The sequence below is a fragment of the Centruroides vittatus genome, unplaced genomic scaffold, assembly GCF_030686945.1.
Source record: "Centruroides vittatus isolate TY-2023 unplaced genomic scaffold, ASM3068694v2 contig_392, whole genome shotgun sequence".
In the NCBI taxonomy this organism is placed as follows: Eukaryota; Metazoa; Arthropoda; class Arachnida; order Scorpiones; family Buthidae; genus Centruroides; species Centruroides vittatus.
In genome coordinates this window covers 430,455-455,520 of record NW_027122208.1, presented here as the reverse complement: position 1 = coordinate 455,520, position 25,066 = coordinate 430,455, and the positions used below count along the sequence as shown (strand labels likewise).

Genomic DNA, 25,066 nt, shown 5'->3' with positions numbered 1-25,066 from the left:
TATAATATGTACAATTTTAACAAAAATGTTGCAGTGAAAGAACTTCAGAAAAATAAAATTGTCATGGCAGAGTGTGAATTTTTGGAAAGTTAAGCAACAATGTACTGAATCACATTGAGATTCTCCATCCATAGCATAGAAATAGATTTCATTGAAAATCCATTCAAAATTTATGTTTTGTAAAAATTAATATTTTCTGCAAAACAACTTCTCTCAATTTGTCTTGTTGATTACTATGTTTCATTTTTTTTTAATTTTCTGAGAAATGTAACAATAGTGCATTTTTAATTTTAGAATTTTTTTTATAAAGGTCCCTGTTGCATAATTATAATTTCAGTGCAGGAATTTGTCACAAGACTTCATTTTAAATTTTTTGTTTAGATTATTCCTACATTGGAATCTAACAAAAAACAAAGTATAATATTCTATATCTAATCAGAGAAAAAAAGATACTACAAATCTTCTAAAATGCTTTTTCCATTTATATCTTAATTAAATTTTTTTTGAGTATATTAAATTTTTATGATACTTATTAATAAATAAATATTTTATTAAAACATTTTTAGCATTTTAGCATTAGTTTTTCTTTCTGATCATTTTGTCAGTTTCAAATTGATATTTTACGGATGCTGCCATTTTTTTAACAATACCAATCATCATCTTAATGTATTATTAGAAAAACTTTTTATTTGAAAAACTGAATATAATTCATTGTTCATAACTTAAGTTTAATATTTCATCAATATTGTTTAAAATTATTGTGAAACTTCAGCTAAAGTATGCATTTTTTATATTATCATTTAATAAAACTACACCCTGAATTCAATTAGTTTGATTTTCATCTCTACAAATTGACCAATTTAGATGATATTTGTTCACAAATTTCAATGTTACTCTAAGTTCTTCTATAGCAATAGTAAGTATGTGATGAAAAATTTGTAAACTCTCACTTTCCATATGAATCTTCTTTATGGTAATAAAAGTAAAAATTGTTTTTTCCTCTTTCTTTTGCTGAAAATTATGATTTTCCAAACATTGCTATTTTTTTCTACAAGTATCAACTTTTGAATAGTTATAGGGGTTTTCTTACTAGTTTTCAATTTAGTAAGACAAGCATGTTTCATTGTATGAATGTCATTTTTTAAAGGTACTGGTTAAGTAATTGTTTCCAGTTCTATTAATCTGTGTGAAAAATTATTTTATGATACTGTAATCATATTCATGCATCATACTGTAAAAAATAATGCTATTATAGTTTATAACAGTGACAATTTAAGCATAACAATAATTTCAGTTGTGCAGTCATTATAGCAATTTGTCATTTTCAAGACTTAAATTACTATGATACATTTTGTAATGCTCATAACACATTAGCATGAACATTACAACCATTTAATTTAACAATTCTAGAATTTAAAGAAATCACTGTTTTCTTCGGGATTGATCATAACTAACAAGAATTTGTAAAAATTGCATTTTTTTTTAATTAAATAAAACTACAAATATCAAACTTTCAATGAGCTCATTCTACACAAAAACCATCAGTACAGCAATTTTTTTCCAGGCTGTTTTCAGGTGTACACTTGTTCTCTGGTACCAAGAGGCTCCTTCCACTGGTCCTCTCAATGCCTTCTTTCAGTTTTGTATCTGGGTCCAGGGTAGCAATTTATTATTCCTAAGGCCAACAACTTCAACTGGTGGGGTTTTGTATTAAGTGAGGATAATTTCAAAATAATTATAAAAAACGATGGAGTCAGACTTTCTATTCTTTTTACTTAGTAAGAAGAGTGAGGATAATGTTGGCTTTCTTCATAGCAATTTCAATGGCTGTTATAAAAATCTTAACCTACCAATAGTTATATCAATAGGTTCAAGTTTATTCTTATTTTAGTTGATTGATGGTTTTCTTGACAAATCTATCAGCATTAATTAACAAATTGGATAATTAGAATCACATTTTTTTGATCTCATCATGAATTAACAGTAAAATAGAGATTAGTGCTAAAAGTTGGTAAATGGCATTGTAACCAAACTAAACTAATTTTTCAAAAAAAATGCAAAATATATGTCTAATTATGCATTAATTAAAAGCATAAATGCGCAGTAGTGATAAGCAATGGGTTCAAACTATTAAGAAAAACTTAATTTCTAGATGGCATGAAAGTGCCCAACATGCCTTCCCATAGATTTCACATTGTACCTTTTTGTCACTCCACCACAACTGAATCATTGAACCTTTCTTAAATCTTTTAGGTGGCATTATTTACAGCATAAGAGCTTTAATTTGATATACAGTTTATCTGAATTGTGTTTTTAGTTCCAGCCATTTACTCAAACTAAGTCAGGAAAATGCTTTCAATTAATATATTTATAACACACACACACACACACACACACACACACACACAACACACACACCCCAAATGGTTTATAAACAACAATCTTAAAAAGAAATTATTGTTCAAAATCTTACAAATAAAAAATAATGCATGTTTATAAAAATGTTTTATATAACAGTTTATACTGAAAAATGTTTCTAATGAATGATTAATTCAACAGAACTTCATTAGGAGTTTAAAATTTATTGATTTAATATTTTATTTTCTAGTAAATAAATTTTTACAAAAACAATGTTTACAACAATGACCATTATCGTTCATAAGTTTTAGAATCTTAACACCCAATATTATGTAAACATCAATACTTATTGTCTTGATTAATTATATTTACTTATTCTAATAACAAACTTCTAATTTAGTATTTTAAACTTTTTAATAAATTGAGAAAGTTCTCATTAATTCGTTACTGCAATAAATTTGATTTGCTCTCTAAAATAATTTTAAAATATAGTGTTTACATTTTACTTTTTATATCATTTGCATGAATCGGTTAATCTTTAACAAAAATTTAATTTTCTACGTACAAATTAATGCATCAGTTTTTTAACAAAAGTGGAAAATGGATATTTAAATATTATTGCTATTAAGTGTAATGTCATAATTTTCTCAATTATGATTTTACAATTTATAAATAGTTGGCAGCTCTGCTTAAATTAATAATCTAGCTATAAATATTAAAAATAACCAAAAATTAATTTATAGCAATGACATTTATTTAACAGTTCTCAGCTAAGCTTAATTAAATAAAATTAATGTGTAATTTTCAATTTTAATTTATGCAACTTACATTATAAGTTTTTTATTATATTTAAGTGAAATATTTCTTTAATACAGAAGTGACAGTGTGTTAGAAAATACAGTGGCATCCTTCAATTATGCTGCAAAACATGCAAGTTGATATTAATTTTATATTACTCTTTTGAATTTAAGATTTAAACTTAATTATGTATGTTTAAATTTTATTAAAATAACTTTGCTTATTATTGATTAATTTTATTTTTGAGTTTAATTATTCCTGTATTTTGGTTAACCAATGATCTATAAGCATTTTTATAATTTTCATTCAAAATATAGTCTAATATTTTGTTTAATTGCAAATGTGGAATTGTTATGATTAAAGTTTATCTAGTCCAGTACTTAATCAGAAAAAAATCATTTTATTGGAAAATTTTCAGATTTGATGTTTAAAAATTGATGGGAAAACTATTTATGCAAATCAATCATAAATTCATAAATTTTTGCTGTACTTCATGTAATATACTGTAACTAGAAGTATGTTAATATTTATTATAGTTATGATATGGCTCTGAAATTCAGAATGCCATGAAGGCTGTCCAATTAAAATGCATGTTGTTATAAAAGATGTAACTTTCAGTTTCCTTACAGATAAATGTTTTAATAAAGTGATTGAAATGAACAAGCAGAAGGAAACCCAAACTAATTTCTCATTTTTGTGGAGTGTACATAAAGTAACTTTAGGCATACTGCAATAAAATTAGGAATCACATTAAATCTTACATTAAAGAATCACAAAAACCAAAGGATTATATTTTTCTTTTTTCCATTGTTTATTAGAATGTCCCTTATTTTGACCAAAAACAATTGTCAAAATGTTTGTGCCAACTCCCTAAATTTTTTTGCATTTGATCAGAATTACTCTGTTTCATCTCAATAGGATGACATTAACCGATTTCAACTTGAGCATGAAAGTTGAATATGAGGAATGATTAGTGTGGGGGGGATATTAAGCAACAGTAAAATATCAATAATTAGAAATATCAATAACTAGAAATTTTATTAAGTTTTTAATATAGTACTTGTCTGTAACATTCAATACAAGATTAGAAATTTGTGCATACTTCCTCTTCAATGTTTCTTTTTGCAATCTGGGTATAGCCTTCAATGGTTTTACACATGATGCAATGCAAACTTCTTTTGTTCTTCAGCCAATACTCTGTGAAAGTCTTGCAATAATTTAACAGCTCTTTCAGCAGTCATTTACAGCTCTTAACATGTTAACTGTCCTTTGGCCTGCTAAATACAAAGTATTTTTTCCACATTGAAGTACATACATTACTGAAGAAAACCTGTATCCATTTGTAGCCAAGAAAATAATTTTCTACTTTGAATTGATACAAAGTCATCAATTGTTTTCTCTAAAATGGGAAATAAATCAATGAGACAAAGGTAAATAAAAGTGTGCTACTATAGTAAAAAGAAATTAAACTTGCTAAATAATTTGCTATCCATTTCTTCATGCAGAGGAATAAATTTCCTCTCCATACATCAATGTTCTCTGTCCAAATTTACCAACATTTTACTTTTGGTTTGAAGGTCAATGTCATCATCAAAGGAACATAGAACTGACAATTGACAAGTCTTTGGATAAATATAAGTGTGGGCTATGCTTCTTTAAAACTACTGTAGAAATGGTTATCTATCACTTTGTATTATTTTGACTTCAAGAAGCTGAGATCCTGATTAGGGGATCTTATTGCTGCACTCCATTTAAGTAATTACAATAGAGAAATCACATAAAGCTTCCTTTTCTCTGGTGGATAGTTTAAGTTCTGACCCTAGAAGAAACATTTTTAGGGAAAAATTGCTCATGTCATCCATCAAGCTTGATGCAAAGCTGCCTGCTTTTTCCCAAAAGGTCACTCATGAACTAAGATTTGCACTTTTACTTATAGTTAGCTTAACCTCTGGTATGTTGTAAAATAAAAGTCAGCAATTGTCTATTTGAGGGTAATTTGCCTCCAGATGTTTGGTTTCGCATTCTCTATCAAAAACACACTATCCTTGGGACAATGTTAGCGTAATGGCACATAAATTCATCTAACATAGCTGGAAACCAAACAATTCTGACAGTGCTCAATTTGTAATGGCCAATCCAGGCATGAGCGAACTGCGGCACATTCAGATTTGTTTTTGACGTGTTGACACTCAAGTCGGTATGGGTTACTATTCATCAATCACAGAGAAAGTAAATATGGACATGTTTGAGTGAAAAGGAAAAAATGGGCAGATGGACATTCAAAAATTTTTAAGTCAGAAAATAAGGGACACACTAATGATTTCTACATATAGAAATCAAACAGTGTCATCTTATCACGTATCCACAATGATAACATTAATGGAAAATGGCTCTCTAAAAGTGCTGAAGTTCTCCCCATTAGCACAAATAACAATTAAAAAGTACTTCTTTGAACTTCAAAACATTTTTAAAAAATGTCTATGATGAAATGTTTGTCAGCTCATTTGTAATGCAATTGTTGTGCACATCTATATATATAATCAAGACGAGTTGATGATGATGATAATCATGCAGACCCAAACATTAGGAGTTGAAATTTGGTACACAGTTAGGGTACGTCACGAGAATGCACACTAAGAAGGGATTTTTCGAAATTCCTCCCCACGGGAGAGGGACTGGATTAAGGCTTAACACTTCCATCAACAATTGAAGTGTTACGTAACAATGGAATTGTTAAGAGAAAGCGACGTGCAAGACTCAGGTGCAGTTTTTTTTTGTTTTTGTGGGAAATTGAACACATTTTTAGATCCATCTAAAAATTCTCTAATTAGTCTGGAAACAAAGGGACCCAATTCTTGCATTCTGTGAAAACGGGTAAGGTAATATTCTTAATCTTTGGTATCGTTACTTTTGCCCAAGCAATGCCAGGCCCATCCGCTAGTATTTGAATAAGTATCTTTTATTAATAATCATAATTTTTCAATTAGCCCTCTCTTGAATATTTCTGGATCAGCCACTGCTCTCTAGTTTGTCTTTAGTGTTCCTGTTTTTAACAATATTTTTGAGTTGACTGTATTTTTACAAATTTTGAAACATCTTGCATATTTTCTACCATATGGATCTACCATAGATATTTTGACTACTAGTGTTTCCAGTTTTTATTCACATGTCAACAGGAAAGGTATTCAGAATGAATAAATAAAATTCTTTTTATCATCCTGTAGTTAATCTTGGAATTATTTGAACAAATTCTTTCTTTTCTCATTATGCCATTATAAATCAAGTTTGAAAGTTCTTATGATAAATGATTTTTGATATTTGATATTTTTTATAGAGGTGTTAACTTACATAAATGAAAAAATTGGATATAAATTAGTCATACATATAGATAGATATATCTAATTATCATGATTGTGCTGTAATTCTTATGAATTTACATATATGAAATGTTATAACTTTAATATGTAAATGTCATTGGTATTTAATTTTCAGATTTAAAGTACTTTATAAATTAAATATGAAATCATCATTATTAAACTATCAGAAATGTCAACTTTTACTTCAATATGTAAAGATTTTTTTGATATTACGTATCAAATATTTTTTCATATATTCAATAAATGTTAGGAAGAAATTTTGAAAAATTTGATTGTTTTCATAAAATTCAGTAAAGCAAATAACACCTGAAATGAGAAAATATTAACATGTCTATTGAAAACCATTCAATAATTGTATACAGTCAAAGGGAGGAAGAAGGAATCATGAAAAGTACATCCTTGTACATGACAGTACACCTTGACTTTCCTCCCTTCCTACCTGTGGACTTTTTAGTGGCATATGAATTTGTTCTTATAAGCCTACTTGCAAGTCATCTGAAGAAACTATCAGTTAGAAAATATTTGTTAAACCTTAAGTCATTTCTTCAATTTCAGCAATCCATGAAATCCAGTTAAGGATATAAAAGGATAGTTTTCCAAATGTACATCATTGTACATAACAGGGAGGAATGGGATCAAAAGTAGGTCAAAAAAACAGTATATACATAATTAATGGATGGTCCAAACAATTGCCAGATTAGATCAGACTATATTACTGCTGCTGTTAATAATTAAATCAAGTAATTTGGCTTAGGGGTAAGCATCAGTTGACATCTCTTATTAAATTTAATAATTAATAAATAAATAATTTTAATTATAATTTAGAAGGTTCTGGAAGAAGAAAAATGGCTTGGAGCAGGACTTGAAATATGCAACTGTTGCTTACCATGCAGAAGCATTGCAGTTATACAATCATTTGGCTTTAATATGTCAAGATGATTGTATTTGTATATATACATCATAATGGATTGGTTCTATAATAAAAATCATTACTTTTTCCTTTAATTATAAATTTTTGGAAAAAATGCCAAAATATTTTCATTGAATTTTGAATTACAAAATCTAAAATAAAATTTGGCCAAACAAATCTTATACCATTTCTATCTTTTTATTTTTACAGTTTTAAATTTATTTAAATTTTAACCAATAGGAAGATTTCTTTTAACACAATTTATATTATGATAAAATCTTTATCTATTAGAACTATTTTTAATCAGAGTTTTTGCTGATTTTCATAACATTTTTAAGAATATATAACTATTAATATATAGAGTATTTATTAATTTCTACTTTAATAAGCAACCATTTATTTTGTTACTAAAGTTAGTTAGTAACAAATCTTGACCATTACATTTTTTTTAATTTTCTTGGTCTTGCTTAAAAAATCCTTGGAGAGAAGTGAACTACAGAAACTAAATGATATTTCATAAATTAGAACAAGGTTTTTGAAAAAATGAAAAAAATAACATATATTCAAATTGACACTTTATTATCTAATCTACATGGATGTCTGTGTTAGATATGCATATCCAACAAAGGATTTTCCACGTAGATTTTCACAAGACACACCTCTTGCATGCCAAATCTAAACCATATGTCCTTAAACAACTGGAACAAGTAGAAATTTACAAGACCATCTGCCATAACTCAGCTGCAACATTGACTCCTTACCCACTGCCTGGAAGTCTTTTTACAAAATATTAACTGCTTTTCCTCTCCCCTCCTCTCTTCTCACATCCTATACTCCTTCCCCCTACACATGTTCAGAAATCTCCAGTTTTTTCTTAAAGTTTGTTGCCTGATGATGCTGGTTTAACATGGGTGAAAACATTTGCACTTAGTTTATAATTTTGTTGCTGGTTTGTTAGGTTTTTGCAGTGTTTATTATTTTCTAGTTTTAACCAGTTGTAAAGTAGTAGTGAAATTTTCTAAAATTTATTTTATAAAATGTTCTCTTAAAACCAATCAAGCTTTTAAATCCTTTCCAAATAATTTTTGAATTTTGGTTTTATTTCAGCTAATTAAATACTAAAAAGTATTTCTGCAAAGTTTCATGTTGCTAGTTGATGTGACTTGGGGTTTAAGATCTATCAAAGTTTATGGAATTCTATAATTTTCTATAATTGAGAACTGGAACTGAATGTGATAAACTGGCTAATTTATGTAATTTATTTTTTGAACATTTTTTTTTTCTTATCGATTTTAAAATCCAAAACTTTATATAATCTATTTTGATTTTACCAAATATCTTATTTTACAATTATCATATTAATGACTTGCAAGATACAAAATATCATATCAATTTAAAAGTAATGCTTTAAATTAATTTTTTTCTTAAGTTATTGAATAGTGCTTACTATTTAATTTTGAAAGATTTCACTTTAAACTGTCTGCATGTTGCTATTGTAAACCTAGTTGCAAAAATAACTTGAAATTTTAATTATTAAATTTGTCAATTTATTTTCTTCAAATATATATTTGTTCTAACAATATTTAGTTTTTATTTTTTTAAGACTAGTTATTATTAAATTTGTAAAATTTATACAAAAAGCTATGTTAAATGATGATTATAAATTACATAATCTTCAACTTAGCTAAGATTAAAATATATATATATATAAATTTATATAAATAATAATATACAATTTAAATAAATCTTATATAAACTTATGACTTGGAAGTATTATCCAAATATTAATACAACATTATTATGAAGTTTTTATAATAATCTATCCATATATGCTTTACAGGGTGCAGACATGGTAGAATTAGATGTCCAACTGACAAAAGATAAAATTCCAATTGTATATCATGATTACTATATTTGCCTCTCTCCAAAAAGTGTAAGAATAAGTACTTAATTAGCCAAGAATAACTAACTAAATTCTTAAATTAATTGTTTTGTTTTTAATAGAAAAAGGAATCAAGTACAACAGAACTATTAGAAGTGGCTGTTAAAGACTTGACAGAAAAGCAACTAAAACGGCTAAAGGTTAACTTAGTTTTCGGTTATTGTGTACAGTTATTTTACTATTATGTTATATGAAATAACAAAATGCATAGTATAATTCTAAGGCTGAGATAGCTGCTTGAATAATTCCATATCAAGATGTTATTTCCATTTAGATTAATGGAAGTATGACCATTTATCAAAGATGAATATTAGAAAATCATTATTCATTTTACTACATGAATTTAAATCAAGTTGAAGCAAAGAATTCTGCTTTTATCTCAACCCAAAATATAAGAAATTTCATAATGAAGAAATTATTTCTAGCAAGTTTTTTGAATCAACATTATATCTACAGTTTTGTTTTGAATTTGTGAACAAACTTTAATTCGTCGTTACAACTTTAATAAATTGGTTAAAACAACAACGGATGTTCGAATACATTAATTTTTGATCAACTTATACATATTTCTGGAACTTCACTATTGAGAAGTATGATTCTATTGCTTTATCTTTTTAATTTTTATGCAAATAAGGAAAAGCATATGTTATATTATCTAATATGTGAAATATGAATGATTTACAATTAAATTCTTAGTTAAAACTGACTTATTTAAAATTAAATAAACTTAATATTTTTTCATAGACTATATATTCAAAATCAGTATTTTTTTTTTTATTGAATTGGGTTGAAAATATAAGTAATATCAACTTATTCTATTTAAGGATGGTATAATTTGAGGTTAAAAAGTACATACTGTCAATATACAATACTTAAAAATTATTTGAAATTTGAGATTACAAAAAATTAATTTTTTGAGTCTTTTCTTATCCTTTTTCACAATACCACAGAAGTAACAATTTTTTTGTAAATAGTCTTAAACTTCAAATGAAGAGGATCCTGGGTACATTGTCATTATGCAAATGTTTATTCTATACTTAAAAATTAGTTTATTTGGTTGAGATTAAATACAAAGTTATTAATATCCTTTGAATGCACTAAGCAAAAAAAAAAATTAGAAGATTAGCTGTAATGCTTTAACTTAATCATGAAAATACATTTCTAAAGAACAATTTTTTTAATAATATTTATTGATGGGAATGGTATTAAATAAGGTTGCTATTTTGACACTTTCTTTTTACCTACAGCAGAAATTGCAAACTTATACAATTGCATTGCATGCATGTTGCTGTCTAGAAGTAAATCACATTTCACTTTCAACTATTTTATATTACTATTTCTCTTAAAATAGATTTTATAGATTTCTTTTTATGATTCAACTTATTTTGAAAATTTCATATAATAATGTAGAAGTGTCTCCTAGCCTTTAAATTTATCACTTACAATAAAAATTAAAATTGGTTCACAATTATTTACTACTTAGCAACTAGTTTTTATCCTTTATAGTTGTTCAAATTTTACATTCTTTAATTAAATTTCTGCTTTAAAGAGCTAAGAATGGTCTGAATTTGAATGGCTTAAATTTTTTTATTAAACATCCTTTAATATAAAAAAATTTTTGATTTTTCTTATTTATTAAAATAAAAATAAGCAATTACCATTAAACCAGCAATTAATTGTTGTCTAAACAAATGTTTTCCATTTTTAAACAGCCATTGTCAGGTTTTGATGTAAATGAAATGTTTGTAAAAGAACATAAATTCCAAAATTTAAAAAGTCGCATGTCATGAAGATACACGCATGCTCAAGGCATTTAAAAAAATTTAGTCTTTCAGCTGGATTCAACTGAAAGCTGTTCAGCTGCCGAACAGCTTTCAGCAGTTTTAAAATATTAAGTTTATATAAAACTTGAATCCAGCTGGAAGACTATTTTTTAAACGTGTCATTGAACATGCACGTATTTTCACAACGTGCAACTTTTGGAATTTATAGACATTCCATTTACATAGAAACCTGACGATGGTGGTTTAAAATGGAAGAAAACATTTGTTTAGACAACAATGGTAATTGCTTATTTTTTTTTAAGTATATACCAGTAGCATCATGGTGATTGTATTCTATTTATTAATTTAACTCTGTGCATGTCAATAGTAAACAGTTTCCTGTTTATTTTTAACCTAATTCAACAGTGCTGGTTTTATATAATTACAACGAAATTCAATGAAATTTTGCATATTTGTTTTTTTATATTAAATATTCAGTTAATTTTTTAATATATAGTCAATAGTAGGTATATTTCATCAAAAAAATAATTTGACACAAAGTACTGAAAGTTTTCATATTGTAAAATTGTCATAAACTTGTGTTTGGAATACATTATACTGAAATGTCTATTTTATGCATAATGTTTGAAAAAAATTTATTTATGAAGAATGAAAACAATTGATTCATTTTAACTTTAAAAAATTTTTCACAATAATTATTCAAATTTACTGTATAAGAGAAAATTGAAATTTTCTAATTATGCAAACTTAACAAAAAATTTTTTTAATACAGTAAGACCCTGCTTAACATGGGATGTGTTCCAGGATGACAAAGTGCTAAACAAAACAGTGTTAAACCAGGTCATTTTAACATAGAGTAAATAGGGAAAGGGAAACACACGACCAAAAATAAACAAATTTACTTTAAGTTACTTTTATATTAATTTGCATAATAATATGTTAAAATGCATACAAAGATATGCACACAGAAATGTAAAGTTTACTTTTTGTGAGGAGTCCTGACTTTTCTGAAATTCTTGTATTTTGTGATAGTCATGTTTCATTTGTTGCCTTATTTTTCCTTAAGCAAATATCAGAAGCAGATGATCTCATCCAAAATGCCTCGTTTTTATTTGCACTCCTTTCAAAATCTGGATCATTTGCTACAATTTGATCAATGATTTCGGTTATCGTTACCAAATTTTTACTAAGGAAAACTGTAGAGAAATTTTTTGGGTTCTTCATTTTCAGAATCTATTTTCCAGTTCTACATGAATTCCTTGTTCTGCCAGTTCTTGAAGGTCGTCATTGGTAAGGATTTCACCAGAAACCTCCAATAACTCCTCAATATCCTGCTTGTCTACATCTAGTCCTGCTGTATCAATTAGGTTGACAATTTGCTCAATGGTAGGCTCTTCTCATGAGAATACTTAGCTACTTCTGACCATACCTTCTTCCACACTCCATGCATTTATCAGCTAGTTCTTGCCAAGCGAAGTTGATGTTTCTTATGGCATCCATGATATATTTTTTTCCAAAATTGCACAAAACAGATTTAAGGGAAGTACAGTGCTATGACGAATTGCCACATTTTGCTGATTGGTTCATGTTCATAAATAATCGTATTATATATGAATCAATGAAATGCCGCAATAGTTTGAATCTGCATAAATTTTGAGTGCTTTTTTTAAGGCTTTGAGCAGACTGCATTATATTGAATCAGTGTTAATCGAGACAGTACATTAAGACCCCACTTAATGCTATCATTTCATTATTTTTAATAAATTTGCTTTCATTTTTGAATAATTCTGATTTTAGAATACATGATATTCTAAAAGCTAAAATATAAAATAAAAATACTATTGTATAGGAGTTAGACTTACTATTTTGACCATTTTAACACCAATAAGGAACTTAAGTCCATCTTCAGAAAATATAAACCAAATCCAAATGTAAAACAGAATTTACTCAAACATAACATTCTAAAGACTTTCAAATCAAAATAGATATATTCATAAACTATATTTACTGTGTAATCAAAAATCTATGTTAATTAACAGATCCTTTAGAATATTTTGTATTTTAAAAACATATAGCATGCAGTTTTTGACAATTATAAATTTATGGTTGGTTGGTAATCTTGATAAATTTCCAAAGCATCCTCCTCCTGTATAAGTGTGTAATAGCTGAAACATAGATAAATTAAAAGCAACATACCATACATTCACTTTTCCAGCAAATATGTATGTGAATTAAATACAAAATGTTCCGTTTTGTATTTAATTCAAATATGACTTATGATGGACTTTGATCCAAGGCTGCAAACCACTTATAAAAAGATAGCCAAATACATTAACACAAGACTAATGTATCAGCACAATCCAATCATTTTTTGCTTATTATCCAACACCAAAGATAAGATAGAGCCTCAGGGGTATGTTGTTCCCATCATAAAAAATAGATTTGAAAGCGATATTACATGTGAGATCTACTAAGAGATCATGGACACACACAAAGAACACCTACAGGACATCTCTAATGATAAAATAGTAACAACTCTGATCCAATATGTGAGCAAGCCAGGGGTGTCAATCATCTGGGATAAGGCAAAATTCATAAGAAAAGTTTTTGATGATCAAAATCTAAGAACCATATAGGCCTGGAAAATTTTTAATGCATTAATTAATCAATGGAAAGTGTATTAGTAGTAAAGACTGAGAGAGAGTATTTGCTGCATGGCAGTTGTTGGTTGATAACTCTCTAAAGGGAAGCAGATAAATGATTTTACAACAAGAAGATATATGCACATACCAAAACTTACCTATAGTGTCTTCTTATAATAATTTGTAGAGTATATGAGAAATGTAACACGTGTCATTTTTGAATGTTTAACATCAAAAGGAAAAAAATTTTAAAAACATCCTAAAATTAGAATCTCCAAAGTTCAATGCTTGATGTAGGCCCTTAAGGGGCCAAAAACATTCCATTTTGTATTTAATTTAAATATTATTTGCTGGAAATATGTATGCATGGTATGTTGTTTGTTTAATCTTGCTTTTGATTTAAAAGCACTACAGAATATGCTTGATTTATTACTCTGAATGTTTTATGTTGTATTTTGTTTACATCCTCTAAAGATGAACTTGAGAAATCCAATAGTATGTGTTTTTTTTATATTAATTTTGATTCAGCTTCTGAAAATGAAATTTTTTTTTCTTTTTTCAACAAATTGTAATATTAACATATGCATCAATTACAATTTTGAATTCAGATAAAGTGGGTTTATTATATCTGAAGTAATGTGTAAAGCCTAACTTAAATTTGAATATTAAATTCTATATTTACTATTTAATTTTCTCATAGTAATGCATGGACCTTTCATTAATTATTTGCAATTGTTTTTTTCTTTTTTAGCTCAATCCAGCTACAGGTAAACTATACAAAATTTTTTAATTATTATAAAATAAGTAATTACATTATAAGCATAAAATACATATAATGTAGTATGTAATAAAGTATAATTTTGTTTAATATATATATTATCTTATGAATAGGAGATACAAATTTATTTAGAGACGATGATTATGAAGATAATCAGCCATTTCCAACATTAGAATATTGTCTGAAAGCTGTTGTGCCTGAAGCTAGCTTTAATATTGAAATAAAAAGTCCAATGCAATTAAGGGTAAACTATAGAAATTCTTTTAAGTTTAAAACATTATATCATAAATATTAAATTTTAACTATTGCTACAGGATGGCACTTGGGAGCTTGATCAGCGATTTGAACTTAATGACTACTTAGATAAAATATTAACTATTATTTTAAAATATGCTGGTACACGATACATAATATTATCTTGTTTTGATCCTGATATTTGTAGTATGTAAGTAGCAGTATTTTTTTTTATGTGAAATGTAAGATTGATATTGTGAAATGTTGTTTGGAATGTTAAATTCAATATTTATTTGTATATTTTTCAGTTAATCTGATATTCCAATGTGTGTGTATGCATACATATAGTATATGTTATCTGTACTCATAAGTATAGTTATATTTGCATATAAAATTTTATAAAATCAAGTCAGAAATTTACTTATCTTAACCTAGTAATAATTATTTGTATTTTTTTCTTGCAAAAACTTTTGTGAAAATCAAATTTAAATTTTAACTGTTAGGACATTTTTGTTGGAGTAATAAATTACAGCCAGAAATTATAAATTTCATTCATAATGATACAAGATCGTGAAAATCAAGTAAAATGAAGAGAATTTTTATCAAATAAATATTGATTTGATAAGTTTCACTATTTTTAATTGAAGATAAAATTTGTTTTCTGAAACATCAAGTGAGAAATTCAACTTCTATCCAACTTCTAACTTGTTTACTAAAAATTAGTAAGCAAGTTATAAAATTGATTGTAAATTTAATTTCCTTTTAACATTGTTTAATTTCTTCAAAAATACTTCTTCTAAAAGTTATTTTTGACTGATTTTGAAGAAACTTATGAAAATTCTGCCCTTTTCTATTTTATTTTTGATAATCTGAATTTTTCTGATCAAGAGATTTATAGTGAAAATGCAATTTTATTATCTAGTTATCTATAGATCTTTTTATGAATTTCAAATTAAAGAAAAAATTGAATTATTTTTAATTTTACATAGAAATTGATCCTTCTAAAGATTCTTAAAGAATAAGTTAATTTTCGTTTTAAAGAATTTGAAGATAATGATTTTATATTAGGAGTTTAAATTTGATATGTTTAAAAATAAAACACTTAAGTTCTTGTGCTTAAGTTCAAATATGATATGATATACACAATGGCACATTGTGTATATCATATTTGGAGTACAAGAACTTCTTTCAATGATACAAAATTATGCAGTTTATGAAGTAAAGTGTATCTGATGCATTTATATTGATAAGAAAAAATATCCCATTTTATAGTATAGTACAACATTTATGCTATCTAAACACTCAATGTTTGTTCAAAACTTAATGATACATAAATGATGTAAATTTTATTTTTAATCAAAAACAAGTCTAATTTTTCCAGAATTTTTGGCTGAGAAGTAGAGGTAGAAAATTTAGACTATTTAGTCTAAATTTTGCCCAAAATGTCTAGCATAAACATTTTTTTCTTTCTACATTGTAAATTACATTCAAAGCAAGTCCTGAAAATAATATACAAAAGAAGCTTAAGTGTTTCATTAAGAATTACCACAAATTTTGAGTTTGAAATTATGAAAATCATGTGAACTGATGAAAACAAGCTCTATTAATGGCTAAAGCTATAAGTACACAATCTATCCTGAATACATGTATGTATTTAATGGACTTTGGAATTACTGAAACAACAGACTTTTACAAAAACATTGGACATTTTTTGCAAAAATCTGTAAAAAAGATAATTAATAAAGTTTTTAAAATTTTTGCCATTATACACATTACTAATGTCTGATGTTGAACACATCCAGTAAATCAACAGCATATAAACCAAAAACGAAACTGCCACTTGGGCATGGAAACTTTTCTTATGAACATGCAATATGATGGATATAATATAAATGATATTTTTGCAGTCACTGGACCGAATAATTTGAAATATGCATACAAACTAAAATATATACAAAATCCTATTCTCTTGGTCGGGACTAGACTTCAAATTATGCAATACTTTGAATTATCCTGTATAATTTTTGTCTACAATCCACTTAGTGAAATAGCTCCCTACGAGTGGCTAATGAATGGAATCAGATGTCCTGGTCAGTGGCGTAGCAAACATAACTGTGCACGCGGGGCACGACACTTTATTGGCCCTCTCGCCCTTCCAAAAACATATAGTTTTAGTCTTGGAGACCACCGGAGCATGATACCACACACCTACCAGGACCAGTAGCGAGGGGGGTGCAAGGGGGTGTATATGCATGCACGCAGGTTGCCAAATCCCGAGGATGCCAATACCGGTCAATGTCAAATGCCTCTTTTGTCGCGTCACTAGTATATATCAAAGGACGCGACGGGGTTGTTGTAGATTTTAAACGTTTCTCACCATAGCTGTAAAATCTAAATATGTTAAAGTTAATAGTCATTTGTTTTCTAACTAATTCGTTTTAATACCGGGTGTACACGGAAATCAGTTCCCCACTGTACTGAGCGAGTGATTGGTTCAGTCAAGCTTTTGTTTAAGTAAAATTCTGGCTCTTTCAACAGGGTTTTATTTATGTCCCCATTCCCTGATCTCTTAATTATTTAATTACTACTTAGTAGAAATAAGTCGAAACCAGTTACTTTGTACTTGAATATCTGTAGTCTTGAGAAAACAGCGGAAAGACAAATTTTTATGACAACGGATATATAAATCGTAAATTTAAGGAAAATAAATTCTAGAGCTTTTTTTGTACCATTGTATGTCTCGTTCATTAAATTTGGTTGTAAATGATGCTGCCAAAGTAACAGTTAATTTTTTAATACTACTAGAATTGTACACGTTTTTTCTGCATCCCCTTACAGATGGGACATACTAAATTGTAATATCACCGGTTTAACATTGAAATCCATAAGTAATATAAGATGGGAGAGCAGAATAAATGCAGAATAAATATATCAAATATTTTAATGGAGTTTTAACTCCTGTCAACTATACAGAACTATCATAAAAACATGCCAGTAAACTCCTATTGGTTGGGTTAAGTTATAAATCTAGTCTAGGGTGGGCAACCTTTTTTTATAATATGGACCAGAATAAATTTTACATTTTTTTCTGCGGGCCGTAGTAGTTAATTGACTCCTCCTTGTAACCTGTAATTTTTTGTCTACAAATATGAAATAAATGTAATAATTAACTTTTTATTTATTTCTCTTATTGTTTTCGAAAATTACAAAGAATTGAAAAATAACTAATTAATATATTGTAAAAATATCTAATAATCTATTAAAGATCTTGCGGGCTGGATAGAAACCTTTCGCGAGCCGTAGCTGGCCCGCGGGGGGGTTGCCTGCCGTTGATCTAGTCTACTCACGATTCACATAATCGGGCGAGGGCGGCCGAATATCTAGCAGGCAAGCTGCTAACAGCCCACAACCGGTCCGGGATATAAAATTGGATGGTTTTTGCATGTGTTGCTTCTACCAGTTAAACTGGGTGAGGTTGGTGCTCTGTAAACCACATGTGCCTACATAATCTGGCTGATTAGAAACTGACCCAGTTTCGACATTCCTTTCGCCACTGAATTACTCGAATATACAATAGCAATCTTATCGTTTTTTTTCACATGTAAAGATATTAATTCTGATTATATTGAAATATTACAGTAGACTGTCAATTATTATTCAAAAAATTGATTAACCAAAATTGTAATTTCTAGAATTTGTATTCTCCAAAGTTAAATTTTTATGCAGTAACGATTGTCAGACCAATAGCATGTCTACAGATGATTGCTATCTTATCATTAGTGTTAGATTTTATTATAGTACAAATAGAAAAGCGCAATGAATCAAATGCTGCATTGTGCATAAGCTTGTTTGGTGCATTAGAGACAGCATTGTTAGAAATGCAACCTGAAGCAGAAACCTGTTTCAGGTTACTTCAGTTTTCAACTCTTGATGATCAAGTAAGCCGGGTATTTAGAGTTAGAAAGAAGTGATGTAAAACAAAGCAAAATAAGTGACTACTTTCAAAAAAGAATGGTAATAAATTTTACGAGTTTTGTGCATTATTTAATATTAATATTTCTATTTTTGTTTTTTACGTTGAATTCAGTATGTTGTAGATTACAATGAAAAATTAGTGCTTGTTTTTAATAAACTAAAGAATTTTTTTCACTTTATTTGTATGTTAAATTTATGCCTTAATTGCTTTTTGCTATTGTACAAAAATTAATTTATTTTTATTGTATTATAAATAATGTTTTTCTTTCCCTACCAAATGTTATCAGTTATCCAAAATTGTCCCATCCTCATTATTTTGGATAATGGATGGTCTAGTGTATTTAAATATTATTTAATATATGGCAACTTACATAGTTTTACATTGTTGTTTTTATGATTTTATTAAAACGATGGTTTAGTTTTACTCATTGTTACAATAGTAAAACTGAACACAGAAAAATCTGTTTAGTTTAATTCAATATTTTAATTTTTATTCTACTAAACAAATATTTTGATAAATTGACAGATTGAATTTAAAAATATTTGTTTTTCAGGATTCGAATGAAACAAAATAAGTACCCCTTGTTGTTTTTAACTCAGGGTGTTACAGAAAAATATCCTGCTTATTTAGATTTAAGGACATCATCCGTTCCTATGGCTGCATTTTTTGCACTTAGCATTGGAATCCTGGTAAATTTATATTAAATCTTAATAAATTTTAAATATAAATGGCAAATTAATTTAAATATCTAGTATATTTAACAATCATACAGAACAATTATATCAAATACTGTATATGTAGCAATTAACTATATATAATTTTTTTTTTGCAAAATTTATATATAATGACATTAAAATAATTCAATGGCTTCCATTTTCATTTGGGGAAATTCATAGTTAGACTGACTTGATCTCCCTGTTTTGTATTCTTTATCTTTCATATCCCAGAATTTTTGCTTGTTGAAAGAACAAAAAATCATCTTCTGGGATTTCTAAGAGGAAAGCAACAAAAGATTCAATTTATGTAAATTTTTCTAATGAAATTTAAGTTACAGCAGTTAATTTTTCTGAGAAATTATTTTATAGCATTCAATTATTTGATTGACAATGGCTGAAGTGATTAAGGCTCCAGCCTTACTGCTTTGAGGATGCCAGATTAAATCCAGGCTGAAACCCCAGGAAATTTTCATGGTCATTGTTCTGGATACATCAGACCCCATCACCTGATTGCCCTATTGTGGACCTGACAAAATACATGATGGGCATGGAAAAAGGCCGTCTTAGTGTCTGCAGTACGGAAAGAGTCACTGGAATAAACATTCATTACAATAGAATACCATCAAAAATTCAATAAGATTTTAAAAAGTTTAATTTGCAATAGCTCAACAAAAATGAATTATTAGAAGTATCATCAAATAGTTTGAATAAAATTAGTTTACAGAAAATACTTCTGTTTGTTGCTAATTTTTCACTTAATAGAGAAATCGAAATTGCTGCTATAAAAATAGCAAGTGTTGTTTGCCAGGAAAGAACTCAAAATATTACTTTTAAAATAATGCAGTTTGTATAAACTGCAATATGCAATATTGTGAAAAATAAAAGTTTGGTCTACTTTCCATCTATTTTCATAAGAATTTCACTATGAATGTGTTTAGATTTAATGCTATTTTTAAATTACAAGATTATAAAAATAAATTTGAAAGATGTTAATAAAACCAAAGGCCTGATTTATTTTTTATGTATTGTATAATTCTATGTGAAATACTATATTTGAGTTATGTTAAATAATTTTTTTAAATAAATTTAATATTTAAACATTAAAAATACTGTTTTAATTTCTATTTTACATGCATTAGGGTATAGATGTTCATGCAGAAGAAATCCTAAAGAATAGATCATTAATAAGTTTTGTGAAAAGTAAAAATCTTGTTTTATTTATTTGGGGAGATGATGTAAATTGCTCACATCTTATTAACAACCTAAAAGAAGAGGGTGTTGACGGTATAATATATGATAAGTAAGTCAATTTTATTATTGTAGTCGGTAACATTTACAGATTGAAAATATTAATTTTATTTATAATTTTTAATAAATCTAGAAACTAGTTGTAGAAATAAATATAAAAATACAATGTTTTTACAAAGGTAAATACTTTGCTTTGAACAGGAGAGGAATGGAAGCAAAGTATTTACCTTTGTAAAAACATTGTATTTTTATATTTCTACAATTAAATGTAATACTGTCAGCCATGTTTTTTACTAGAAATTAGTGTTAAGCAAGTCTTTACAATATTACCTAATCTTGAAAGAAAATATTTTTGAAACTATTTTTAATATATAATAACGTAATAAATATTTTTCTGATTATTGAAATTTATATAATAAAATTAACTGTCTACTAATAAAATTAACATCAAATTTTAAGTTTTATAATATCATATTTATCAGATGCATATATTTCAAAAGATAAATTGTAATTTTATAGTAATTTATATTTGTTTGGTACTTCATGGGCTGCAATTTGAAAAAATTATAGATCATAAATTTCCACTGTCGTCTGTCCTTCCTTAATCTTGAACAGAGTTAGTTAGATGAATGTCAAAACCAGATATGGAAAGCTTAGAGGCAGGAAGCCCCAGATTAACTATATATGAACTTCTGGTGCAAACCAGAAGTCATGTTAATTCAATTAAAAAATTTTCCCCTGAAATGAGTTAATGATCAGCACAACTCTATAGCTAGCAGGAAAATATGATGTACAGGGGCAACACTACTAATTTATGGTGGAGAGCGTATTTTAAATAAATTTAAAAATGATTGTCACGATGTTCGGCTGCAATTTTTAACGTCACAATAAATAAATGTTTCTTTTTATATTTTCATATTAGTTTTTGTATTCTTTAAATTTGTTTATCAAAATATTACACCTAATGACCTATTTTCAACCTAAATTCTAAGTTTGTGAAGATATGCTTGCCAAGAAGTATTTATTTATGATTACAAAAGTAACAATTTCTCATTACTGAATCTGCTTTTGATTATAATTTATTATTTTACTTATGAAATAACTATATAATCAAGTGTATCTAATTTATCAGTTGCTTATTTTATTGTATAAAAACTTATTTCTCTAGTCTACTACTAAAACTTTGTATCTGAGTTTTTAAATTTGACAATTTTAACATATTTTTAATGAAATTGTTCATTCTTACAAATAAAATTATATTTCTTAGGAATAAAATTTATAGTTTAATTAATAGTTTAAAAACAAAATAATTGTTAAACTTTCGTGAAAAATATTTCACATCTAAAAGAATATAGAAAATTTCAAAAATTTTTTTTCCAAGCCCTATATTACTAGTAATGGTATGCTATCAACTTTTAATAGTAAATGTGTAGTAAATATTTAGTATAAATGTTATTTTATCTTCTAATCTTTATTTTTTTCTGAATTTTAATTTACACTTAATGCATTCATGTAATTAAGTAAATTTAATTTTTTTTAAATTTAGAAATTGCTATAAGTTATCCTCACAAAACTTTGATACCTTGTTTAGATCATAACATTTAGCTTATGCAGAAGAGAACATTTTTTTTTGTGTAGAAAACTATTAAAAAAAAATAGTGTAAAATATAAAATTATAATTCAAATTAATTTTTAAAAAACAAAATTATTGCATATTAGTGAATTTTCTTTTACAAAATAGTTGTATTTTTAAGTGAAATTCTAATATTTATTAATATAACAAAAGGATAAACAAAGTATTTATATTCAATTAAGCTTTTAATTACTTTAGTGTAACATTAAAATGGATATCGGTTTCTCCAGATTTTCCTTGTGCAATCAAGTTTGTCTTCATTCTTGCTTTCATATAAGATATGTAATACCATAGATGTCATATGATGCATTTGTGAAGGACAGGATCTGCAAGATGGCATCTTATGAACATGTCTGGATTAATTCATACCAAAATGGGAAACAGTTTTTGAATTTTGATTTTCTGTCAAACATTCTGAAATTGAGTACTCAAGGTAGCATTTTTTTGAGGGATCTGGTCTCTTTTTGGAGTTTTTTTTTCCTGACATTGATTGTCCATATATGAAACAGATTTAAATTTCTAATATCATCTAGAAACCACTCTTAAGTGGTTGTCAGAATAATCAAAAAAATCTGACAGGATTTTCAGAGGTTTTAAAAAATAGTATTTTTTGACATGTTTAAGATTACATTAGCAATTATTTTAATAAATCCTTTACAACACACACACACACACACACACGTACATAAACTGAAAAAAAAACACAGAACTTAAACTGAAAAAATTAAATTAATTTATATAGTTTTTTTTTAAATTAAATAACAAATTTACACATTAATAAAAAAAAATACATAGGACTAAAATGTCTTCACTTTGTCATTCCTGGTGGATTGGACATAATAGGTCTTCCACTGCAGAGATGACCTCTTTCGACGCTACTCCTTTGAAAAAACATGCAAAATAGTCTGAAAGTTCTCTAGTGACAAGCCCAAAACAATTAGCCAATTTTTAAAAAAGAAATAATTGATTAGTGTGTAAATTTGTCAAAAATAAAACAAATAATATCTGAAACGGAATGGCTTTGTAAGTATTCTTCCAATTGAAATTTTTAAAGATTGGTGTAGTTGTCTTTCTTTTGTTAGAAAGACCAGCCATAATCAGATTATAACTGCATTATATTGCCACAAATCTTGCATAAAAATCTTTAGAAATAAATGCATTAATTATTTTTTTTATTTTAGAGTTGACGAATTATCTTCAAAAGTAAAGAAAGCCGTTTACGTCATTGATCCAACCTTCCAGTCGTCGATTTTAAACGACATAGAACTGGCCGAAGTTACAGGTGCAGATTGAAAAGGTTTTTGACAATTACTTTAGATATTTGTGAACTAATGTACATATTAATACAACTAAACCATATTTTGATGAAAATGTAAATTCTGAATAGTTTCATCTTCATCCAAAAAGATAACATTCTTTATAAATCCTTTTGTAACTAAATTTAATATATTTTTCTGTGATGGAGTTCAAATATAAAGAATGTTAGATTCATCCTCTAAATTATGTAGTTAAGAAAATCCCCAATTTTAAAATGGGAGTGTGTAAAGCCACAATAGTTAATTGAAAAAATAAGTTCATTTGTAAATAAAACTTTCTTGACAGATTTGTCTACTCTGTGTGATTCATATAAAAAATTACAAACAAATCTTAAACTTCATTTGTTTGGTCCTAGTCAATTTTTGATATGAATTAGTTTGTAAAGATATAATTAGGAAGGTCATAATACTTCTTCTAAAACTGAAAATACAAGACAGGCATTGCAATATTTTAACTGTCTCTAACAGGTAAAATTAGTTTTAAAAAACTTTCTTTTTAGCCAATTTGACAGAATTTTGCAGTACAAATTCCTCTAAGCTATGTACTGTACATAGAGACAATTAACTCTTAGCCTAATGAATGAAAAAATCTAAAATACAACTTAAACTAATCTTCCTTAAAAACTTGTCAAGACAGACCAACTCCAAATTCCTCTAATTTTGACATAGATTAGTAATTCTGTATATTCGTTCTAATAAGTTTGCATTCACACAAGTTAAGACATTTAATAATAATGTAAACCATTCCACAATTCATTATTTACTATGCATACTGGATACATTCCTTGATTTGGGAAGCAACACAAAATCACAAAACTGATTTTTGTTTTTGGGAGATGATGTTCAAACAAAAATATTAAATTATTTAGTTTTATGTATTGACAGATGTTCCCAAATTTAAATTATTATTGTATAAAAATATTAAATTATTTTTTTCTTTTTTATAGCAATATTCTTTATAATAGTGTCGACGACACAACACTGACAAATGCTCCCCAAACTACCCCAGCAATGAAACCAAATTTATAGCAAAGGATCTTTTGTTTTAAGAGACATAATTCAACACATTTTTTAGAAAACAAAACACTTTAAATCTGAACCTTGTTTTAAATTTTCAATTTAAAGAAAAAGACCTGGAAAGAACAAGGCAACCAAAAATTTCTTCTCTTAATACTTTGTAGATGCCTGGCATATTATGTGGACATCTTAGTTTCTTCTGCCACATACAATTCTCTCAAGTAATTATTTAAAACTTGTATGCAAAATACAGTGAATTACACCTGGCCTGTATAAAGACAAGAGAACCATCATGATTAAATGTTTTTTTGGTAAGTCCTTATACACTGTGTAAAAA

At 27.1% G+C, this 25,066-nt stretch overlaps 1 protein-coding gene across 2 annotated transcripts in view; it reads left to right on the top strand.

Annotated features, from left to right (window-relative positions):
- The window catches only part of LOC136975976 (glycerophosphocholine phosphodiesterase GPCPD1), a 61,254-nt gene extending 37,255 nt beyond the window's left edge, over positions 1 to 23,999 (top strand). Inside the window, exons 9-17 of one of the 2 annotated variants that reach the window (XM_067271170.1) lie at positions 3,234 to 3,288; positions 9,284 to 9,376; positions 9,448 to 9,525; positions 14,563 to 14,578; positions 14,703 to 14,833; positions 14,904 to 15,034; positions 19,353 to 19,488; positions 20,655 to 20,815; positions 23,578 to 23,999. In XM_067271170.1, coding sequence (XP_067127271.1) covers positions 3,234 to 3,288; positions 9,284 to 9,376; positions 9,448 to 9,525; positions 14,563 to 14,578; positions 14,703 to 14,833; positions 14,904 to 15,034; positions 19,353 to 19,488; positions 20,655 to 20,815; positions 23,578 to 23,689 — 913 coding nt within the window. In that variant the 3' untranslated portion in view covers positions 23,690 to 23,999. Of the gene's footprint in view, positions 1 to 3,233; positions 3,289 to 9,283; positions 9,377 to 9,447; positions 9,542 to 14,562; positions 14,579 to 14,702; positions 14,834 to 14,903; positions 15,035 to 19,352; positions 19,489 to 20,654; positions 20,816 to 23,577 lie in introns of both variants that reach the window. The other variant, XM_067271171.1, reaches the window with a different exon arrangement.
- Positions 24,000 to 25,066: the final 1,067 nt, after the last annotated feature.